This window comes from Panthera tigris, chromosome B3 (genome assembly GCF_018350195.1).
Source record: "Panthera tigris isolate Pti1 chromosome B3, P.tigris_Pti1_mat1.1, whole genome shotgun sequence".
Classification (NCBI taxonomy): Eukaryota; Metazoa; Chordata; class Mammalia; order Carnivora; family Felidae; genus Panthera; species Panthera tigris.
This window is the reverse complement of record NC_056665.1, coordinates 22,485,946-22,510,607: the sequence shown is the minus strand read 5'-3', so window position 1 is coordinate 22,510,607 and position 24,662 is coordinate 22,485,946. Positions and strand designations below refer to the sequence as shown.

The following is a 24,662-nucleotide window of genomic DNA, read 5'->3' as shown; positions in this document are numbered from 1 at the left end:
TGGTTTATATACACAATAGAATACTACATGGCAATAAGAAAGAATGAAACATGGCCTTTTGTAGCAACATGGATGGAACTGGAGAGTGTTATGCTAAGTGAAATAAGTCAGGCAGAGAAAGACAGATACCATATATGTGGATCCTGAGAAACTCAACAGAAGACCAGGGGAGAGGATAAGGGAAAAAAAAAAAAAAACTTACAGAGAGGGAAAGAGGCAAACCATAAGAGACTCTTAAATACTGAGAATAAACTGAGGGTTGATGGGGGCAAGGGGAAAGTAGGTGATGGGCATTGAGGAGAGCACCCGTTGGGATGAGCACTGGTATTGTATGGAAACCAATTTGACAATAAATTTCATATAAAAAAAAAAGAACAGGACAGAATAGAGAACTCAGATGGAAGCCAGTGGAACAGAATATAGAGCCCAGTAGAAGACACACATAAATATACTCAATTAATTTTTGACAAAGGACCAAAGGTAATTCAGTGGGAAAGGATAGGTTTTTTTTGTTTTTTTTTGTTTTTTTTTTTTTTTTTTAAACAATGGATGCCAGAGCAACTGAATGTACATATGCAATACAATGGAGCTAACAGTCTTTTCAATAAATCGTACTGGATATGCACATGCAAAAAAAAGAGAAAAAGATACAGACTTTACACTGCTCAAAAAATTAGCTCAAGATGAACTACAGGCCTAAATGTAAAACACAGTATTACAAAACTCCTAGAAGATAATGTAGGAGAAAACCTAGATGACCTTGGGTATGGAAATGACTTTTTATATACAATAGCAAAGGCATGATCCTTGAAAGAAATAATTGATAAGCTAGATTTCATTCATATATTTACTTTTAATTTTTTTAATGTTTATTTATTTTTGAGAGAGAGAGACAGAGACAGAGTGCAAGTGAGGAGAGCAGAGAGAGAGGGAGACACAGAATTTGAAGCAGGCTCCAGGTTCTGAGCTGTCTGCACAGAGTGCAACACTGGGCTCAAACTCACAAACCAACCATGAGATCGTGACCTGAGATGAAGTGGGTCACTTAACCCACTGAGCCACCCAGGTGCTCCTAGATTTCATTTAAATCCAAAACTTCTGCTCTGTAAAAAACAATGTTAAGAGAAAGAAAGACAAATCATAGATTGGGAGAAAATATTTTGAAAAAACATTTGATAAAGGTCTGTTATCCAATATATATACACGAAGAACTCTTAAAATTCAACAGTAAGGAAGCAAATAACCTGATTTAAAAATGGGCCAAGGTGCTTGGGTGGCTCAGATGGTTAAGTGTCCAACTTAGCTCAGGTTATGATCTTGCAGTTCATGAGTTGGAACCCTGCATTGGGCTCTCTGCTGTCAGCCCAGAGCCTGCTTTGGATCCTCTGTCTCCCTCTCTCTCTGCCCCTCCCCTGCTCCTGTGCTCTCTTTATCTAAAAAATAAATAAACATTTAAATAACAATTGGCCCAAAGTCCTTAGCAAACACGTCTTCAAAGATAGACGTATGACAAAGAAGCATATGGATAGATGCTCCATATCATTTGTCACCAGGGAAATGAAAATGAAAGCAACAATGAGATACCCCTACTTTCCTTTTTTTTTTTTTAATGTTTATTCATTTTTGAGAGACAGAGAGAGATAGAGTGTGAGTATGGGAGGGACAGAGAGAGAGGGAGACACAGAATCTGAAGTAAGCTCCAGGCTTTGAGCTGTCAGCAGAGAGCCTGATGCGGGGCTCGAACCCATGAACCACAAGATCATGACCTGAGCCAAAGTCAGACACTTAACCGACTGAGCCACCCAGGCACCGTGAGATAGCACTAATTTCCTAGATGGCCCAAATCTGGAAGACTGACAACACCAAATTCTGGAAAGGAAGGGAAGCAACAGAAACTCTCATTCATTGCTGGTAGGAATGCAAAATGCATTCTATGTATTCTATGCAAAACTAAATATATTCTCACCATATGATCCACCAATCGTACTCCTTGGAATTTACTCAAAGGTGTTGAAAAGTCATTTCCAAACAAAAATCTGCACATGGATGTTTATAGCATCTTTACACATAATTGCTAAAACTTGAAAGTAACCAAGATGTCCTTTAGTAAGTGAATGGATAAATAAACTGTGATACATCCAGACAATGGAATATTATTCACCTGTAGGAAGAAATGAGCTATCAAGCCATTAAACGACATGGAGAGACCCTAAATTCATTATTACTAAGAAGCCAATCTAAAAAGGCTATATACAGTATGATTCCAACTATATGGCATTTTGGGGTAAAAAAAGGAACAGAATTATGGAGGAAAAGATCAGTGGTTGCCAGATATTGGTGGGGATGAGGGAATAAACAGAGCACAGATTTTTAGGACAGTGAAACTATTCAGTGTGTTACTGTAATGGTGGGTACATGTCATTACACATTTGTCCAAGCCCATAGAAAGTGTAATATCAAGAGTGAACTTTAAAGTAAACAATGAACTTCTGGTGGTTATGTTGTGCCAATGTATTGGTTATAACAAATGTGCCAATCTGGTAGAGGATGTTGATACTTGGAGAGGCTATGCATGCGAGTAGGTGGGGGTATATGGGAACTCTCTGAACCTTCCCCAATTTTTCTATACTTAAAACTGCTCTAAAAATAAATCTTACATAATAAATAAATAAATAAATAAAGGAAAAGGACTGAAATATTAAAATAAAAGCAGAAATCTAAAAATTATAAAACAGCAGAATTTGTTGATGGGCAGTATTTGTTAGAAGGCAAATTCATAAAAATCCAACACAACCAGAAGTGGGACTGATAACAAGGTTTTTGGAGAAAAAAAAATTACGAGAGTGTACAATTTTAAATGAGATATTGAAGAGTCAGACAGGAAAGTCTGAAGAACTGGGCAGAATTGTGGAATATTTTGCAATCCTGTGATTCCTAAATGGGGTGTGCTGAAAATACAATGATATTTGACCCCAAGAGTTCAAAAAGGCTGAAATTGTGGACAGTACCTCCCTCCTCCCAGGTGTGAGACATCAGGACCTCCTAACCATATTATGGTAAGTTCTGATATCAGAAAATCAAACCCATATGCAAATGAAGTAAGTGGTAATTAGAAAAGGAGCCAAGAGCAGTGAAGTCAAGTGTAGGGAGAATTTCAGGAGGGTTTGGGTCAGAAAGAATGTAGTAATGAGAGAATATTAAATTATGTAGAAAGAGTTACCTCCAGAAGCATGTGCCTCAAGATGGCTTCTGGTTAATTAAAGCTTTAGGTTGGTCTGTTCTCCAAGTAACTGTGGCCATCATATCAATACAATGGCTAATCATGTCTGACATATCTGTGCTGCCTGGCCTGTTTGACCCTCTGGCTCCCTCTGCCAAGTGAAGCTCCTGTCCTGGGCCTGGAAGCCAGCGAGGGTGGCAGTTTCTCCCACCTGTGGCTCCTCCTTGCACAGTGTGTAAGCTGTTCCAGAACAGGTCAGGTCAGCGCAAATCCAACAGGGGCTGCGGCCAGTTCCCCCAAACTGATGAATAAATCTAAGGGTTTGGTGCTTGAAAATACAAACACAAAATCCTTGGTGAGTCAAATCAATAAAATCAGAAGAAAGGAGAAATGTACACAGTTAGAAATAAAAAACTAAGGAATAGCCACCAATACAGAGGAAATTAAAAAATTCTAAGTGCCTGTATTGTAAATCTATGCAAATATGTTTAAAAAAATTGATCGTAACTAGTTTTCTTAAAACAATATGTAACTAGGGGCCCCTGGGTGGCTCAGTTGGTTAAGCGTGTGATTTTGGCTCAGGTCATGATCTCACAGTTCCTGGGTTCAAGCCCCACATCAGGCTCTGTGCTGACGGCTCAGAGCCTGGAGCTTCAGATTCTGTGTCTCCCTCTCCCTCTGCTCCTACCCCACTCACACTGTCTCTCTCTCAAAATTAAATAAACATTAAAAATTTTTTTCTTTAAAAAATATGTAACTAAAGGTGACTTCAGAAGAGCTTGAGGACCTAACTGGCCCCATGGGAGGAATTCAGAAACGTACCAGGGGATGCCCAGACAGCCACTAGGTGCTTTCTTTTTCACTTACAAAAATGATTCTAAAACCAAGTATCTGGTTGCAGAATGTAGAGATTTTTGTTTAGCACACAAAAGCAAGCAGCAGAATGATTAATTTCAATTATCAACATTAGTAGGAAAAATCACAGGTAGGGATCATCTCAGGAACATAATAGTGGTTTGGTCTTAAATCTATTAATATAATACAACTACTAGAGCAAAGGAGGAAAACCTTCTGATCATCTCCATGGATACTGAGAGGCTATGACAAAAATCTAACTTCCCCAGAAAGCCTTAATAGTTTGAGAATGCAAGGATACTTTTTTATTATGACAAGGAAAATACATGTCTTCATACAAGTTGAATGGTGAGACACTGAACCATCCCATTAATGTCAAGAACAAAATAGGTATGCCACCTGAATCACTATTATTTGACACTGTTCCCAAATGCAATTGCCTAAAAGAAAGAAATAAGGGAAATTATTGGAAAGGACAAGGCAAAAGAAAATCTTAGAAACAGTAAGAAATTACCATTAAAGTGTTTGATTATGACATTACTATACAAAATCAACTACATTCCTACACTTCCAGTTAGTAAATAAAATGGAAGAAATCATTCCACTGAAAATGGTACCCAAATGATAAAATATCTAGAAATAAACAAGAAATTCATAGGCCTGTATGAACAAGACCATAAAAATTTACCAAGTGGTATAAACTTAGACTGAATACAAGCCTAGACTGTAGCAGTCTTAAGTAGGAAGACTCAATCTATAAATTCATTGTGACCTCAATTAAAAAAAAATGTGTGTGTAGGAGAGAGGGAGTTAGAGAATACAGAGGGAGGGGGATAGAAAGAGAGCAGAAGGGAGAGGGAAGAATGGTGGAGGGGATGGTTGTTTTGAAAATATTGATATTTGAATATTTGAATATTTGATATTAACATGGATAAAGCTTCAGATTTGAAAGGAATTCTTAGACAAATCATGAGTAAAAATAGCCCCAAACACTTAGAGAAACTTAGTTTACAAATGAGGTGGCATTTTGATCAAAATGGGGAAAACACTAACTGCCTTACAGGGATACCCCATTATATATTTTGTTGGCACAAGTGACCAACCATTGGGAGAGAAAACAAATGCATTTTTACCTTAATTTCCTGTAATAAATGAATTCCAGGGAGTAAGAAGGTGTAAAGGTAAACAAATGAAACCATAAGAATTTAGAAGAAAATATGAGTAAATTTATTTATAATCAGAATGGGGAAGGCCTTTTAAAACTGGAAACAAATCCCAGGATCTACCGAGGCAAATATGGATAAATTGACAACATAAAACTTAAAACTTTATATATGCTACAAAATAAATAACATCAAAACACAAATAATAAACAAATAAAAATGTTTCTAAACAAATAAAAATATTTTCAAGACATAAGACAGAAAAGTTCCAAAGTACACAGGCAAATTAAGAAAAAGCCAAATAACCCAACTGTAAATTGTATAAAGGACATAAATTTACAAAAACTGAAATTTACAAAAAACATCTGAAAAGATACTCCATTTATAATAAAATTAACTTAATCAGAATAACATTGCAATATAATCTGTCACCAGATTAGAAAAAGAATATTAAGTTTGATAATAGTGTTGAGAAAGCTGAGAAATTGGCCTTTTCATTACACTCTTGGTAGGTGTATCCATTGATCGGTCTTTGGGGGGTAATTTGGCAATACCTACCAAAATGTTAAATGCACATGTCCTTAAATCCAGCAATTCCATTTCCAACTTAGAATTTACACCAAGGTATAGTCACAAAAGTATGCTAAAATATAAATCAAGGATGCTAATTACAGATTTGTGTATAAAAGTAAAAACTGGAAATATTCTATATGTTCACTAATAGACTAACCAAAGAAATTATATCCACTGAGACAATGATATGCCAAGCAGCTATTAAGAAGAATGAGGTAGATCTTTATATGTTGTTATGTAAAGATAAAACACTAAGTGCAGAAAGCAAAGTGCAGAGTGCTGTGTGCATACCATGAGTGGTTAAAAAAAAAAAAAAAAAAAGGAGTCTCTTCCCACACCCCATTTCTCCCTCTCCTGGCCTCCTTCCCTTTCTTTTTCTTCCCTTCTGGAAATGCCTCCTAGTCCTCAGAAGCTCACTCATAGGTGGTCCCTGTGGCCATTTATGCTTTTCTTTTCTTTTTCTTGCTCGTTCTTTCTTTCTCTCTCTCTCTCTCTCTTTTTTTTTTTTTTTTTTTTACTACATGTGCATCTTTTCCTTATTATTACTTTTTAAAATGGCAGAGCATTATTTTAGTGGTCAACATACTTTTATTTGCTTTTTTATGTTTTTCTGTATAAAATACAAAACCAAAAAAAGTTTTTTCCAAGGAAAAATGTTGTAGACATTAATTTTCAGATAGCAGTAACAAATGAAGCATTCTCTTAGATATCAAAACACCTCTACTGATTTCTAAAATAGAAAAAAAAATAAACACAAAAAGAAAAGATTGTGCATTGTTCATCTATCCCATGTAGAATGGGTAAACTCTGAGAACAGCCATACTCCCAATGGTGTGATGCTGGAATGCTTTTATTTAGCAACCGCCTTATAAACAAGGTATCCTCTCTGCAGCTGCACTCAGTGCTCACGCATGCACAAGCCTCCACAGAGCTTACGTGCCCACAGAGCATGCACCAAGCCTCCATATTCCTCAGTGCAAACCAATCCATGCTCATTACCCAGAAATGAGTGAAATAAATGGCTGGAGAAAGGTATGCAATCTCTTTTCCTCTGAAAATCTAATCTTCCCTCATAATATATACCCATCTCAGGGGTTAGAAGCAAATTAAAGATCCCCAGGAGCTCAAAGCCTTCTGTAGTTTTGAGCTCTGAGCAGTTACTATATGAAACAATAGAACAGGAGAGGTTCTGTTGTGTTTCCCTCCGCTGTCATTAAAAAATAAGGAGAATGGGAAAAGGCAAAGTGACTTTTGTCAGCTGGATTATGTTAAGTGGTGAACCATGTCACCATGTAGGTTTAAAATTAAAGTTTCCCTGGGTTTCAAAACACTTATCTCCAGGGACTCTACCTGCTCAAGCCACTTTTCTGGGCTAACATTGGGGTAGATGAGCTGTGGGTAAGCAGATCCCTAAAAATCAGAGAGTGGAGTTACTGGTTGTATAGCCATTTTTAGCCTGCCAGCCCCTTCTGTTGACTTCCATTGGCCTTTCATCCAGGAAAGCCAGTGGCCACATCATTCCCTTCCCAGTTCCTGCCATACAGGGAACGAGAAGATGTCCCAGACCCTGCCCCTGGCCTTGACACATAAAGAAAAGCTTGGCATATTTTCATTTTATGTTGTGCACTTGTATGGACCCACAAGTTTCTAACACTAATCAACTCTAGTACATGTGAAATATCTAATATATTATTTAAAAAAAAGAAATACATAGCTGGTTTAATTTAACCTCTAGCTATTACACTGGGCTGGTAATTCTAACAGAACTCTATTTGTCCTTTGGGTGTTTCAGAATAGAGCAGACTCAAGTCCCCAGTGTCTGGGGGCAGCACAGGAAATGTGAGTCACTAGGAGCTATAGCAATCCCTCTGACTTGCCTGGGTCTAGTCCTAGTTCAGAATCAACACACATCTGTGTCTGTCCTAATTCCCTCCACAGGGCAGACTGGCAGGACTCAGGCTGGTAAAAGCATAATTTATAAGATCAACTGTGTGTGTGTGTGTGTGTGTGTGTGTGTGTGTGTGTGTGTTTTAAAATGTAGGAACAGCATAAAACTGTTTCTTTCTACCAACTGTCTATGGTAGAGAAAAATAAAACCTGAATTGCAGAAAACACCAGCAGTTAGGTTTTTAGTTTTAGTTTTGTTTCCTTTGACCAATAATTTGAATGGATCTAGTGACTGCGGCTTATTATTATTATTATTATTATTATTATTATTTTCAATCTAGGTTTGTAAACAGGCAAAAGCATATGTTGAATTTTCATGTAGGCCTTCTTGGCAAGTGACATGCAGGCATGCAAACCAGGTGTACAGGCTTCCCTTGGCAGTCCTGAGCCACTCTGACCTCTCTAAAGGGCTCACCAGGCACTGGGGAATGGGCAAAATGACCTCTCAGTGGTTCTGGGGACCCTAAGGATGTTCCAAGGATATCAAGGAGCCCCTCTGAGAGGATGAAACAAAAACGTGCTGAGATCCTATTACTGAAAGGAACAAGGAGACTGTAACGACATGACTGACAGCTACGGGTACATCAGTGTCCTCACGTTTAGTGTGGCTGTGGGATTAGCACCCCAAATTATCCCCAAGCTAATGACATCACCTGTCTGTGCGTTTTCCTACATGCTGGGGACCAGAACCAGATTAAGCAAAGTCTTTGGACACAGCCTCTACGAAGTTTGGGGCGGACATCAGGATGCCGATGGTGCAGATGATGGTGAAGACGGAGAAGGCCATGAGACACAGGCGGTCCACCACGCAGGCGGCAAACTTCCACTCACTGCAGATGGCCTCGCTCTCGTCCTGGCAGCGGAAGCGATTGGCAATGTAGCGGACCTCCTCCAGGATCTTGGCCAGGTCGGGATCCCCCTCGGGGGGCTGCCCGCCATGTAGGAGCTGCTCGTCGTGCGTGGGGGAGCAGGCCATGCGGCCACACACGACGCCCGAGTCGGGGGTGGGGGCGCAGTGCACACCGTCCAGGCCGCGGAAGCCGATGTAGAGCAGGTTGCCGTTGGTGGTCGGTGGCCCTGCCACCGCGCTCATCTCCACGCTGGCCAGGCTGCAGCGGCGCGGCTTGTGCTGGCAGGCCGGCCGCACCTTGTCCTCCCCGGGCCTCTTCATGCGCAGGAACCAGGCGCACCAGTTCAGAAGGATGACTCTGGTCTGGGGAGACAACGGGGCAGTTAGCAGGGTGGGTGGTGAGCCTCAGCTGATCCTAACAGCAAGGTGATCCTAGGACCTCAGCCCTACTTAGTGGACCCCAAGGGTGACATGCCCCTGCTCCTTCCGGGGTGAGTTTCCACAGGCAGGCAGTGCCAACGCCTTACAATGGTTGAGTCAAATGTGAGCTACGCAGATGAAGGCAATGCAGAAAGGCCCCCCAGGATGGAGTGAATTCTCAGTGGCAGACACACAGCAATCTCTGGACAGATAAGCAGGTGGGAGGTGAGGGTTATCTTAGGAGAGCCCTGCCTGAGCTGTGTGAATAAGACCAGTCATTTTCCCTCTCCAATCTTTCCTCAACTGTAACTAACAGCCATCATACCTAACTGCCTGTGAGGCACCCCAGTGTCCCATGGCACACCCCTGGAGATTTAAAGATTTTCAAGGGTGACCCTGTGACACCTATCAGATGCTGCATGAACGCCTAACTTGAAGCAGTCCAGACTGAGACACCAGATCCCTTAGCGGTGATGACATATCATTACAAAGCAGTTTTTGTTGTCCTGATGAAAAGCAAGTGCCAAGAAAGTCAACATGGGACAGGAAATTAGGGTAGTGTGCTCCTAAGATTTGAGAGGTTGTGCTGTACCAACAGGTGCTAAGTGGTCAGGACATAAATACTTATTAAGTTGTTTTGACCAATGTAATAGAGTCATTAGGTTGTTTGTTTGTTTGTTTTGCTCCGGGGGCTGTGAAAAAAATCCCTGGGACACTAAAGGTGCTGTGAACCAGGGAAGTTTAGGAATCTCTAACCTAATTCATCAGGACACAGTGAAGACTGAGTAACATGATATGTGGGAAAGTACTTGGAAAAATCTAAAGCAGGGGTTGGCAGACTTTATCTTTAAAGGGCCACACAATAAAGTCCATAAGGTCTCCATTGCAACTACTCGGCTTTGCTAATCAAGTACAAAATAGTCATAAAAAGCATGTAAAGAAGCAAACGTGGCTTTTTTCTCATAACATTTTATTTGCAAAAACAATTGGTGGGCCAGATTTGACCATCAGGGCCATAGTTTGTCAATTTCTGGTTTAAAGTGTTTTATCAACATATATCGCCCACATGCATACAAGATGCTCAAGAGAAATCACTGATCTTTCTTGTTTTTCCCTTTAATGAAAAGAAGGGAGCCATGTGAAGACTCAATCCAGATTAAAAAAAAAAAAAATTCTTGGAAGCCTATTTAGACAAGTGTGTGAAAAGTAGGCTCTTTCCCTGAAATTATCCAGATATTGATTTTAACTTTGGTTTATGATTGTGGGCAAACTCCATCAGCAACATAGCAGGTATGTTTCACATCTATAAGTTTAGGCAGTAAGTTGTGAAGTTCATGCCTGCAGCACTTTCTTGGTAATTGTTTTTATAACATCTTATCAGAGATAACTGCAATAGACCGGTCTGGAGAAAGGTAATGAAAGAACAAGAAGGCATAAGAGCAGGTTCACTTAAGCTGTAAAGATAACCTTTCGTTCATAGCAGATGGCAGTCTATATATCCTGCCCACACTCTATGGACAAACCTCCAGAGCCTGGAAAGGGCTTTTTGCAGACCCTGGAAGTTTTTCTGTGATCATTAAGGGGCAGGGCCACATGGCCCCACATGTGTCCCTCCACAGGAGGCTCCTAAGGCACGTCATTTCACTTGGGCCTCTCAGAGGTTCTGTGAAGTGAGTATAATCTCCCCACTTTACAGACAAAGAAACAGAGGCTTCAAAGAGGCTAATAAATTGGCTCAAGGTCACATAGTAAGCAAGTTACTTATGTGTTTAGACTTCCACAGCCTCATCTGTAAAAGGGTCTACAATGTCTTCCTCAAAACACCTGTGACTTCAGCCCACCCCCTACCCGCACTTCGAAGGCACAGGGAAGACTGAACCAGAGCTCAAGGGAGTGCAGTGGGCAATGAATGCGTCCAAACCCAGAGGCAACTGTGCACATGGAGAGCTAAGGCCAGGCGTGTCTGTGGTGGTGGTGGTGGGGGGGGGGGGGGACAGGGGGTGTTTGTGCATACCCTGGGGCACATTTCAAACTAATATTATCCATGCTGCCAGGTCTATTTTGAATTCCATGGCCTGAATCATTAGCTTTCAAGGCTAAAGCATCTCAAAAGATGAAATTATCCTCTTGGCACTTATCAAACTGTGCTCATGACCTCTTCTATTAGGTTATGGTTTTGTGTCTGGCTGTGCAAATGTCACATAATGCCGCTGCACCGGCAGTATCTTCTTCATAGCAACACATCATAATAAAAGTTCCTTGGAGACTGTTTATGTTTCAAATACACACAGAAAGAGAAAAATGCAGTAGGGTATATAAATTGAAAGCGAGACATACAAGCTTCATGTTTCATTTGCAGCCATTGGTTTGGACACATTTGTGCTGAGAGGTGAATAATTAGCATATCGTCTTAATTAAGATTTTCTTTCTGGGGGCCCCTGGGTGGCTCAGTTGGTTAGGCGTCCAACTTCAGCTCAGGTCACGATCTTGTTGTTCATGAGTTCAAGCCCCATGTTGGGCTCTGTGCTGACAGCTTGGAGCCTGGAGCCTGCTTCAGATTCTGTGTCTCCTCTCTCTGCCCTTCCCCTGCTTGTGCTCTCTGTCTCTCAAAATTTAAATTTAAAATTAAAAACAATTTAAAAAAATATTTTTTTCTGGATACTAAAGTACTACCAGGTTGGTAAAATTGTTTTTCCTTCATGTCTTAAACATAAGAAATAATAATATATATTTTTAGCTTTACATTTGCATAAATAAACACTTGAAGGATAATGGAAGAATTAATTGAAATGGCCATCAATATTGGTGGTGGAAGCAGAGTGATGGGCAGGGATGAGAGCTGATATCCTTCCTTATAATTTTACTTTTATTTCGACTTTGGGAACACGTAACTGTATTACTTATTTCAAATGGAAGGATGGGTAGACAGAAAGTGTGTCAGGGTTATAAAAGTCAGATGAGAATGCAGGTGAATGTGGACACATGTGTCCAAGCTTTTAATGAGGGCACCATCTGAAAACAAGCCAATGGACTGCAGTGATTAGACGTGTGTGGGAGATAACACCATTTCTGGGAGCTCACTCTACTGCTGATGCAATGAGCTATGAGGAAAGTTTTTGTTAAGTGTAAGAATTTCCTATGGAAGAGAATCTAAGAGGACACAGTAACTTGGTAAAGCCATTTTTTTAAAGTAGTTTTTCTTAAGTTCACTTTTGGGTAACTGTAAATTATTGCACAATGAATATTTTTAGAAGGCCTGGAAACTCCCTGTTGCTGGAGGTTCACAAAATGCATCTTGCTTCTTGCAGCTTCATTTTAGCAAGTTGGTGAGTCCTAGACTCCTTTCTGAACTTGGATGCAAGGTTACAGATCTCCAAAGAAAAACAATCTTGTTTTCACATAAGAGGCTCCTTTAGCTCCTACTGCCCTTAGGCTATGCTCTCTGGGGAAGAAGACTGGAAGGATTGCAGGGTCCAAGTAAGTATCTCGGGTGGGGGGCATCCCTCCCCTGCCTTGGGTGTGAGGTGACGAAAGCCCAAGACCCATGTGGCCTTAATCAAGGTTTCCTGAGTGTCAGGTGAGCATCAGATACTGGACTCCTAAGGAGCACAGCATGTGAGTAGGTAAGCATCAGCCTGCATGCCAGTGCTAAGCAGGTGCTGGGAAGGTGTGGCATGCTCTGGGCTGACACAATAGGCTGTTGTATTCAATCATTTGGTTTTCATCCTTTAGCTTTCATCCTATACTCCCTTCCCCACTAGTAACTACTAACCTTTATTTTATAGGCCTGTGGTAAGTTTACATTCCTACATATATTGACTACACAGGTTATTACATGGCTCACTCTTTTCTTACCCTTTTACTCCTCATTCTGTTTGGAAGATCCAACCACATGGCTGTGTGCTTATCTTGTCTGTTGCTTCCAACCACTGCACAGTTCTCTGTGGTGTACATGCAAAAAGTAGTTTCACAAACACTATGGTAGCAAAATGTACAGAGCAGTCTGTGTGTGAGCCCTCTTCTGGAACGTCTGATTGTAAGAACAATGCCATGGGAGCCTAAGAGCATGCTCACCAGAACTGTCCTCTACATACAGATCATGCAATAATGTAGATGGGTGGGGTGCTATGAGAAATATGGTTCTGTTTAGGAATGCTGGGCTGTGTGTGGGATTTTTCAGATAGATAAATCATTCCTAGAGCCTCCCTTGGGGAGGAGCCCTGACTCCCTGTGGTGAAGCACAGGAGGAACGCACCCACTTGGGCATCTTGCCGCCATCGGGGTCGTGGTGGTGATACTGCAGCACAATCACTGTCACGACCACAGAGAGGCCCACGATGATCATGGTGCTGGCAAAGTACTGGGCTGCAGAGACAAGAGACACAGGGTGAGACCCGGGGCCTCCATGGCACAATTATCACAGGGTGGCAGGCAGACCCAGATGGCGGTGACTGATTGCCTGGGGCTGGATGGTGAAGCCAAGAGCAGGGCAGGGCCACCTCCAGGCCTGCAGACTCCTGTCCACATTCCTGGCAGGCAGAGGCCAGCCCAGAGCACAGAGACCTGGTTTCCTATCCATGAAAGCAGCCTGGCCTACCTAACTACACTGTTTTTAACTCCGTCCATTGCCTCCTTCATTGAGGGTTAACAGCGACTCACCAGATGCTGAAATGATCGTTCCCAGGATAAAGGATGTGGACTGTCATGGAACTGAAAACACTTGGGTGGTGAGGGTGTGGTCACCACAGGGATGACTACAGGCTGTGAACGTGCTGGGGGTGGGGATGGAACAAGGGCAAACCTGGGCATCACCGGCTGTCTTATGAGGCCTGGATAGCTAGTATTAGGGAGAAAACGAGGCTGGGGCACCCGGTAGCTCAGTCGGTTAAGCGTCTGACTCTTGATTTCGGCTCATTTAATGATTCGTGAGTTCAAGACCCACATCAGGCTCTGCACTGACAGTGGGGAGCCTGCCTGGGATTCTGTCTCTCCCTCTGTCTCTGCCCCTCCCCTGCTCATTCTCTCTCTCTCTCAAAATAAATAAATAAACATTTAAAAACAAAAAAGTTAAGAAAATGAGTCTGGCCCCATCTAATGAGAGATAGGAGGAGGTGCCAGTTGTGTGAGGAAGATGTGGAAGGCAGTGACTTTCCAGGAGAACATTAGCTTCAGCTCTGATGGGCAACAATGGGTTTCTCCATCTTGGCCCCAAGGAGAAGCAGCATGCAGCATCCAAAACAGCCATCCCCCAACCCCCTGCCCCCATCCAGTGGCTGCCATCTGTGAGTTTACACAGGCTACTCAGCCTGTTTGGGCTTTTGGTTATTCACCAGTATAACAGGGATAGCAAGCAGTGCATTCTTTGCAGGGTTGGTGCAAGAATTAGCAATTATATGAGCCCAGGATCTAGGAAAAAGTCTGACACAAGGAAGACATTCCTTGATCAGCAACTCTGATTATTAGAACTTTGGTGTGGCTTTCAGCTCAAGGGGGGTGAGGTTTAAGCAGAAGACATTCTGGTGCGGAGGCTAAGTGTGTGACCACACACCTGGTTAAGAACACTTCCTTCTCTCCGGGCAGGAAGGAACTAACTACCCCACTGTGGAGACCAAGAGGTACCTTGGTGAGGAGTTGCCAGAGATGGACATTTGAGGTTTAAAGTTAGCATCAGGGATTTCTAAGAAAGGGAAGGGTAGTAAACAAAACTCTTACTGGTATGGGCTGAACTGTGGCCTCCTTAAATTTATATGCGGAAGCTCTAACCCGTGGTACTTCAGATTGTGACTGTATTTGAAGACCATCCTTTTAAAGAGGTGATTAAGTTAAAATGGGGTCCTTAGAGTGGGATCTGATTCATTATGACTGGTGTCCTTATAAGAACGGGAAATTTGGACATACAAAGGGGTACTAAGGATGCACCCAGCAAGACCAATGTGAGGACACAGCAAGAAGGGGGTCATCTGCAAGTAAAGCAGAGAGGCTTCAGAAGATCTCAAACCTTCTGGCATCTTGATCTTGAACTTCCAAACCCCCAGAACTGTAAGCAAATATATTTATGTTGTGTAGGCCACCCAGTCTGTGAAATTTTATTGTGGTCTCCCTAGAAGACTAATACAATGACTTGTGGAGGTGTCCATGGTCAAAGGATCCCACAGCTGAAGTCTCAACAACAGAGGTCAGAGGCCAACAGCATCACATCTTTCTAGAAATAGGCTATGCATCAACCATGCTTTTTCCCCATTGGTTCATCAGTCAAGGCAGTTTCTGCCAACTGCCCCACAGGGAGTGCTTTCTGCTGAAAGTCTCTATTGAAAGTATTGCGTTGGAAGGTAGAAATAATGGGGTCAGACCCTCAAGTTGAAACATGGTTCCTTGCTCTCTGGATGGTACTGAGAGAACTAGGAACACCCACAAAGGCTTTTCATACCAACAATTACTCTCTCTGGCCAAACTATTACACATTAAGGGAACTCCACAAAGATGAGCCTTGGCTTCTTAGTTTGTGAAGCCTGGGAGTATCCATATAAGCTCCCCTACTCCTGTCCTCCCTAATTAACCACATATGGCAGCCCTCAGGTGGCATGGGTCAACAGGAATAATCATAGACTCCTTTCCTGTTTCTGATCTCCATCACCAAACTAGAGTAGGGATTCTTATATTAAACCTAATATCCACTGTCAGAACGTTTGCTTCCCATTCTCAAAACTGGCTGGAGGTCTGATTCCCTAACCAGGAATGGAACCCTGGCTATTGGTGAGAGTACCAATCCTAACCACTAGACAACTGAGCACCCCTTTGCATGTTCCTGCTTATTCCGATCCAGAAAGGGGTATAGCAACAAGTGATGCTGTCTTCTATTTCTGCTATCCTGCCCTGGGCAGAAAGTCATGCCTTACATCTGTCTTGGCCAAAATATATTTGTCCTGTTTACATTTCCTCACAAGCTTTAACTTTATACAGAGACATTGAGGTATCTCAGGAAACAACGGCTAAGAGTTAAAATGTGAGATCCTTACATTTTGACAAAGAATTTGTGGAAAAACAATGACTCAAGGTATAGTTATAGTCACTATAGGTATATAGTCACTATAGGTATAGTCACTCCTTATGGCAAAGAGAGGATTGGGGGCTCTTCAGGGCACGGAGGACAGATTTATGCTCTGTTTCCATGCTAGGAAATCCTGGGTACTCTCTAAGTCTGTGTCTTCAAGAGAGGCCCAACACTTGCTTACCTATCAAGGGCACTGAGTCAGATGTCGCAGGCATGATCTCAGCCACCAGCAACATGAAGACAGTAAGAGAGAGTAAAACTGTTATCCCTGAAACATAAACACAAAGGTGCCTGAGATAGAACAGATTATAGGGACTCAATTCCACTTAACTGTGCCTAACCTGACATTCAAATAACTACAGAGGTATGGGGGAGGGGTCAGTGACATCCTGAAACCAGATGCAGAATTCTCTGTACATATAGGCATGGCTATTTTTTCTGGGGACTTCTCATCATTTACCAGAGTCCTAGATAGAGATAAGTTTAGGAGCCAGAATTTTAGAACAACAATACAAAATGAATTACGGAACTCAACACAAGTATGTCTCATTTTCTTTATTACACTAGGATCTAGAGGTAGTTTCATATAGCATGACAAAACAAAACAAAAACAAAAAAAACCATGCTATCCAAAGACCTGGCTTTTGGTCTTGACTTTGCTATTTACTTTGATAAGTCACTTAACGTGTCTGAGCCTTGCACTTAAGATAGGGGTTTGAGGATGATTTCTACATGTACTAAATATGATCTTGGTAACTCTTTAAGATGTTGAGAAATTCATCTCACCATTCCAAATCTTAGTTTTCTTATCTTTGTATTGGATCTTAAGGAATCACCCTGTGGACAGCAATATACAGATGCAAACTGGTACTAGACTAAACTAGACTAAACTGTTCCCTGTCCATAACAAATGCTGGTCAGTTACTACCAAGGAACAGGATTGGGTGGCAGGAGAGGAGAAAGCAAGGCCCCTCAGGACAGAACTCAGTAGTCTCTCCCTGGGCATTTTTATATTCTATGTAGGATCACAGGATCCTTCAGATTCTCAGGAGGGCATGGACATCCAGCATGGAGCCTAGATCAGGAGCCTGTGGTGTCAGGAAGATGCCCTGGGCTGGCAGGTCAGTGTGTGATGCACCAAGAAGGCTCTGCAACATCTCTGCACTCAGAGCCGTGACAAGTCCTGCACTGTCCACAGTGATCCCTACAGCACTGACCTGGAGGCAAGGCCTCCTGTCCTGTTGCAGACTCCCACCCAAGATCAGGACACTTACCCAGAGATATTTTCTCCCCAGAATCTGCAGGGAGCAAGAAGACGAGGAGGGCCAGCGCAGAGATGAGCACACAGGGGATGAGCAGGTTGAGGCCATAGTAGAGGGTCCTGCGGCGAATGGTCACTGTGAAGGTGACGTCTGGGTATGGCTCTTTGCAGCACTCATAGAACTTCTCACTCCGCTTGCCTGGGATTCCTCCATTAGCAGGGGGTGGGAAGGAACCATTGTCTGAATAAAATTACCCTGCTTGTTTATTTTAATGAGCATATCACACAAATAACCATGGGGTTTGTTGAGTGCTAAAAACCTGGATAATCAGTGTTTGAATAAACTATTTGTTTATTCAAAGAGGCCCAGAAAACTCCCTAGTCTTTTCTATGTAAGAACACAGCCAGAAGACAGCCATCTATGAATCAGGAAGCAGGCCCTCAGCAGACACCAGATCTTCCAGTGCCTTGATCTTGAACTTCTAGCCTTCAGAACTGTGAGAAATAAATTTCTATTGTTTATAAGCCACCCAGTCTATGGTATTCCATTACAGCAGCCTGAAGGGACTAAGACACCAGGATTATAAATAATACATTATAAGCTTTACACCATTATAAATGTAATTATTGTTTTTCTATTTAAAATCATCAAATATAGTTTCCCACGAATTGCAATTTACTGTCCAGCCTGATTTTAGGAATGGAGCAGATTCTAATATAAAGATGCCGATACTAGTACTGACTTGTTTAACTACACACTTTTCATGGAAAGCATTGAATTTTCTAATTTTTTTTTTTTTTTTTTTTGGTTGTTGTTCTCATTGTATAGCTCTCAGTAAATTACAGAGATTGCTGCAGGGTTCAATAAATGTTCACACTGAAAAGCAGAGTGGAAAATCCCAAACTTTTAAAGTCAGCACAGGAATAAAGTGGCTTTCTACAAGGCCACTGGTCTCATGTCTTTGCTAGACTTACCCACAAGGTCCCATTCTCCATTTGGGATATAGCCGCTGATATCTGCCTCTTGCATCTGTAGATCCAAGGACCACCCTCCATAGGACCAGGACCCAAACTTGAGTTTGCACTGCTGCACATCAAAGGGGAACCAGCGCACATCAATGTAACAGGAGCTCTTGAATATGCCTACGTGGACAATGAAAACGGCCAGAAAAACTGAAATGGAAGGTGACTAAAATGGAAGGTGACTGCTTTAAATACACAGCATCTCACACTGTTGGTGGAAATGTAAACTGGTGCAGTCATTAAGAATACTGTATGGAGATTCCTAAAAAAATTAAAAATAGAACTACTTTATGATCCAGTGACCCCACTTTTGGGTATATATCTGAAGGAAACAAAATAATTACTTGGAAAAGATATCTTCACTCCCATGTTCATCATGTTCATTACAGCATCATTTGCAATAGCCAAGACACAGAATCAACCTAAGTATTCATTGATGGACAAATAAATAAAAGCAAAGATTATCAGATCTCTCTCTCTCTCTCTCACGCGCACATACACACACACACACACACACAATGGATAATACTATTCAGCCTTAAAATAAGATGGAAATCCTGTCATTTGCAATAACATGGGTGAAGATGGAGAGCACTGTGCCAAGTGAAATAAACCAAAGACAAATACTATGTGATCTCATATGTAGATTTTGAAAAAAAAAAAAAAAAAGGAAACAACTGAACTCACAGAAGTGTTGAAATGCCAGGAGCTGGGGGTGGTGGGGAAATGGAGAGGGGTTGGTCAAAGGGGACAATCTTTCAGTTACAAGATGAGTAAGTTCTAAGGCTCAAATGTACTACATGCTGACTCTAGTTAAAAATATCATATACTTGAAATTTGCTAAGAGAGTGGATCTTAAACATTCTCATGGAAAGCAAAACCAAACTCAGCCATGTGAGGGGATAGATATGTTAACTTGATTGTGGAAATCATTTTACAATGTATATGTACATTGTCATCATGTTGTACACCTCATTACATTTTCATTTGCCAGCTGTACTTCAATGAAGCTGGAAAAAAATTAAAATATAATTAATATATTTTAAAATACAAAAAAATACAGGGGCACCTGGGTGGCTCAGTCAGTTAAGTGTCTGACTTCAACTCAGGTCATGAACTCGTGGTTCATGAGTTCAAACCCTTGCATTGAGCTCTGTGCTGACAGTTCAGAGTCTGGAGCTTGTTTCGGATTCTGTGTCTCCCTCTCTCTCTGCCCCTCCCCCACAATGCTCTCTCTCTCCTTCAAAAATAAATATATTAATGTTTAAAAATTTTTAAATATAAAAAATATATTTTTAAATTTAAAATATAAATAATTCAAATAAATAAATACATACATACAGAACAATCCCTTGATTTCGATCCTCAATATGCTGTTCATAATATGCAGTGCCTATTCTTCATGGCCTAGGAAAGGGCTGACGAGTTATACAATACATTACTTATGATTTCAGCACGTCTTTTTAAGGAGGGCCTCATGCACACATTGTTCTGACCCACCTGTGTTCCCTTCGAGAGGAGGTGACGTAGGCTTCTGGGCATCTAGACTAGGGGTGAGTAGAGAAGCATTCAGCCCCTGCTCCTCCAAATTACAGCTAGACCTGTCCAGAATAAGCTTGGAAATTTTGGGGAGATGTCTAGAAAGAAAGCTTGGGTGAAGCTTTCTTGTTTTTTTTAAAATTCAAACACAACACCTTTATGCTCCATCGAAGACTGTTCTGAGGGATTTCTGTGCAAAGAATTAGAAGTTCTGTAAAATTTCCATGCTTGTGTATCTTCAATCTCTAAATAATAAGAAAGAAGAATAGAAAAAAATCCCAGAGAAATTGATAGAAATGACAAAGGGTTTAGAAGCAGAATATGAAAGGGACGTATGTGTGTGTCTGTGTCTGTGTGTGTTTGTGTGTCTCTGTTTGGTGGGGGGGGGGGGCGCAGCGTGGGCATTTTCCTTATGTTAAAAATTGAGAAAATACTTGGTTATCTAGAAATGTATGTAGGGAATAATTTTAACTAGTTTAAATTCTAGATTAAGAACAGAACAAAGACTGGTAAGTTTAAATTGAAGGCATAGCGCTTGGGCACAAGTGACAGTTTCCATTGAAAAGAGTGATTCCAGGGGCACCTGGGTGGCTCAGTTGGTTGGGCATTTGACTTCGGCTCAGGTCATGATCTCACTGTTTGTGAGTTCGAGCCCCACGTCGGGCTCTGGGCTGACAGCTCAGAGCCTGGAGCCTGGTTCAGATTCTGTGTCTCCTTCTCTCTCTGCCCCTTACCTACTTGTGCTCTGTCTCTCTCTATCAAAAATAAATAAATGTAAAAAAAAAATTAAAAAAAAAAAAAGAAAAAGAGTAAGTCCAAGCTAAGACAAGTTGGGAGTGAATTTCTTCCAGGTCAGAGAGGAGACCAGATAAACCCTTCTAGGAATTTATGCCCATGTACTCCTCCCTGCCCAGAGAAAGGCCAGAAGGCAAGAGAAGGCACAAAGAGCTAACTAAGGGTGCCTCTATTCCTGCGGACAGAGTCAGCTCTGTACATTTCTGCTACTAAATTTAAAAAAGAATGAATGGAGGAAGGGATGTAACAGCTTTGCAAACACAACCCTCACCCCACAACCAAGTTAGGAGAGGGTAATAACTTCCTATCCCCTCAAGTCCCTTTATTTATTTTTTTTAATTTTTTTTAACATTTATTTATTTTTGAGATAGGGAGAGACAGAGCATGAACGGGGGAGGGTCAGAGAGAGAGGGAGACACAGAATCTGAAACAGGCTCCAGGCTCTGAGCAGTCAGCACAGAGCCCGACGCGGGGCTCGAACTCCCGGACCGCGAGATCGTGACCTGAGCCGAAGTCGGACGCTTAACCGACTGAGCCACCCAGGCGCCCCCCCTCAAGTCCCTTTAAATATGATGTTCAGTGTTACACCCAATGTTCATGGGCATCTGGAAGTCAATACAGACACTGCCCTCCCATTAATGGGCTAGATCCCTTCAAACCTACATTGCCTGTAGAAAATGTAACTCTATAACTGAATTATTCCATTTCTATGAAATGGCCAGAGAAAGAGAATCTCTAGTGACAGAAAGCAGATCAATGGTGGCCTGAGGCTGGCAGTGAGTATGGGGATTAACTGCAGACCAGCACAAAGCATCTTTTCAGGGTGATAAAAAATGTTCTAGGAGCGCCTGGGTGGGTTAGTCAGTTAAGCGTCTGACTCTTGGTTGCAGCTCAGGTCATGATCTCATGGTTCATAAGATGGACCCTCATATTGGCTCTACACGCTGATAGCTCGGGGTCTGTGTGGGAGTGTCTCTCTCCCTCTCTCTCTGCCCCTCCCTTGCTTGCACTTTCACTCTCAAAATAAATAACCTTAAAAAAAAATGTCCTAACACTAGATTGTGGTAATGGCTGTACAACTCTGTGAATTCACTAAAAATCATTGAATCATGCAGTTAAAAGCAGTGAATTGTATGATATGTAAATTATACTTCAATAAAGCTGTTATAAAAATATGAAATAGAAAAGAAGGTAATTTCATAACCAAGTCTCTATTTCAAATCTTGTACCCAAAACATTTTTTTTTTTTTGCCTGTGCTTCGTTACATGAACAGAACATCATCCCAGATCTGTTCTACATGACCCCCAGGGCACAGTCTTGCTGCCCCAGGCCAGAAAGCTCCAAACTTCTCCTGCCAATGTATGGAAGACTCCCACACTCACAGCACAACATGCCTGTCCTTACCAGGCTCCTGGGGCCATGGAGGCTGGGACACAGGAATGAAGCCTCAGAGGGGGCTATTGCACACAGGCAGCTTGGGGCTCAGGAGTACTGCTTCTTGTAGCTGAAAATAGCTTCAGCCTTCAAAACAATCTGCAACACCATATTCTTGTATACTGATGACTACTGGAGATCGTTTTTTAAAATAGCCCTCATAATAAAAGCTGCAACTCACAGCCTGGTGAAAAAGAATGTCTGTGCATGTGATGGAAGGCTCATCCCATAGCTTCAGTCTCCAAGGGGCCTACTGTTAGGTGGAAAGCCTGCTTGGGCTGGGGGAGGGGTGAAGGAACTGGGGAAAGTAAAATGGAAGCACGTGCTTTAAGACAGAAAACCTGAAAATCTATAGCTCTTCAGTCTGTACAAACATTATTGAGAGTTACCTGCCTTTGATGGATTTAATCACTTACACATTCATTTATGGAGAGGTACCTGGTTGATTAGTGGTGATTCTAAGGTGTATAAACATGGAATCTGCCCATGGGATGCTTATCCTCCACTAAGGAGGAAGAGCATTTAAGCAACAACTCAGGAGGCAAGGCCAGCTTTGCTGTGCTGTGAAATGAATAAGAAGGTATACGTGTGATGTACAGTGTGTGTATGTGGGGGGGTGTGTTGTTGGTGTGTGAATGTGTGTGGGTATGTGTGAGGGAGGTATGTGTGTGGGGTGTATATGTGGGGTTTGTGGTATGTGTATGGTGTATAATGTATGTGTGTGTGTGTGTGTGTGTGTGTGTGTGTGTGTGTGGTGTGTGTTGTGTTGGGGGTGGTAGGTATGTGGGTATAGTGTGGCATGTGTGTATGTGGGGGGTGGTGTGGTGTGTGTAGGTGTGTGTGTGGTGTAGGTGTGTGTGTGTATGTGGGGGGTGGTGTGGTGCGTGTATGTGTATGGGGGAGGTATATATGTGCGGTGTTTTGTGTGCCTGATGTTCTATAAATTTAATCCACAGTGAATGCAAGTCCCCCTTGTCAGGTCATTTCCCATTCTCCTTAAAACCTGGAAGCTGGGCAACCCTGGACATTTTCTGGTAGGTGGTGTGTAATGTGTATTCATGTATGTGTTGTGCAGGGGGTGGTAGGTGTGTGGGTGTGGTGTGGTGTGTGTGTGTGTGTTGGTGGTGAGGTGGGAGGTGGTTGCAGATTGCCTGGGAGCAGGAAGTTAAATGGTTGCAGTGGGGAAATAATCCTGGAAAGAACATGTAAAAAATCATCTCAAAGATTTCTAAAACTCTGTTAATACCTATATGCCTCAAAGCATTAAAACCCAGGTTCCTCATGCTCTATATTATTCAGTGAACAGCCCAGGGCCCAGTGAATTGACAGAAATGATGGGCTTTTGGGAAAAAAAAATCAATTCCAGGAAGCAGTTAACCATCAACTGGTTGGGAAGGAGAAGAGAAGCTCAGTTAGGAATAAGTCATTGATGAGCCCCACTTTGAAATCACTTGCTCTTATACCCAACACCCAAGTCCTCTGTAAGACACACACTCAAGAAGCCAGCAAGTCCACCATCTTGCCCCAACACCTGAAGAGCAGCACCTGCCAAGATATGCAGTCTGGTGGGAGGGGAAATTGCGAGCTGAAATGGGTGGAGAGAATGGCCAGGGTTGCCCAGCTTGCAGGTTTTAAGGAGAACTGAAAATGACCTGACAAGGGGGACTTGCATTCACTGTGGATTCAATTTAAAGAACATGAGGCACACAATAAGAACATACGACACATGCCACCAAAGACAGTTTGAGCCATGACCCCAAGACAAAAAAAAAAAGGGAAAGATGGCATCATCAAGTTCAGGAAATACACGCAAGCACACAGGGAAGAAAACAGGAAGGGGTGGTTGTGAATGAGGCAAAGGAGGCCCACCACTAGTGTGAGCAACCATTGGGGGATTAGCACCCCAAACATGCTGAAATTGTCTAACTACAGGAGGACAAAGGAAGTGGATCTTACCTGGAGGGAGGTACTGGCAATGCCCAGAAGAATTAACTAACACGTTGGTGTGGAATGTGGCATCAAATCGCTCATCAGCACTAGAAACACAAAAAGGATTTCATGAGTCAGCACTGCCAGGCAGTGGGTTTCCCATGCCCTTAGGTCTGTCGTGACTGTGCTGGAATAGCTCTGGCAGGTGCTACTCTTCGCTCTTGGGTCATGCCACCATTCACAGTCTGCCTGGGAGATCTCAGAGCAGAGGTTGGTAGAGGCCAATGTCCACCACCACCCCCTCATTTCATATAAACTGTGATTTTCATATGCATATAAAACAAAGTTCTTAGCAAAAGTCAATCCTGAAGACAATTTCATGGGACAGGAGCAGATGAGAAGTTTCTTTCTATCTGTAGGGTAGAAGCTCTCTGCCATTGACAGCCCCATGCAGGCATGGATTTTGATCCACCGTCCTCAAAGCTCCAGTTCCAGTCTCCTGAATGTGCCCAATGCTTGGTTGATGCTTATCCAATACATCTTGAATGACTGAAGCTGCAAGCGCAGGAGGTTGCCAGGCATAGGCAGAGCCCAGAGGCAT

The 24,662-nt window shown here is 42.2% G+C and overlaps 1 protein-coding gene across 1 annotated transcript in view; it reads right to left on the bottom strand.

Moving 5' to 3' along the window:
* Positions 1-8,185: 8,185 nt before the first annotated feature.
* CHRNA7 (cholinergic receptor nicotinic alpha 7 subunit) overlaps positions 8,186-24,662 on the bottom strand; it is a 111,794-nt gene continuing 95,317 nt past the window's right edge. The window contains exons 5-10 of the mRNA XM_042987671.1: positions 24,089-24,168; positions 18,316-18,483; positions 17,354-17,548; positions 16,261-16,347; positions 13,284-13,393; positions 8,186-8,971 (exon numbers count right to left, since the gene is read on the bottom strand). Of these exons, the coding sequence (XP_042843605.1) occupies positions 8,453-8,971; positions 13,284-13,393; positions 16,261-16,347; positions 17,354-17,548; positions 18,316-18,483; positions 24,089-24,168 (1,159 nt within the window). The 3' untranslated portion in view covers positions 8,186-8,452. The remainder of the gene's footprint in view (positions 8,972-13,283; positions 13,394-16,260; positions 16,348-17,353; positions 17,549-18,315; positions 18,484-24,088; positions 24,169-24,662) is intronic.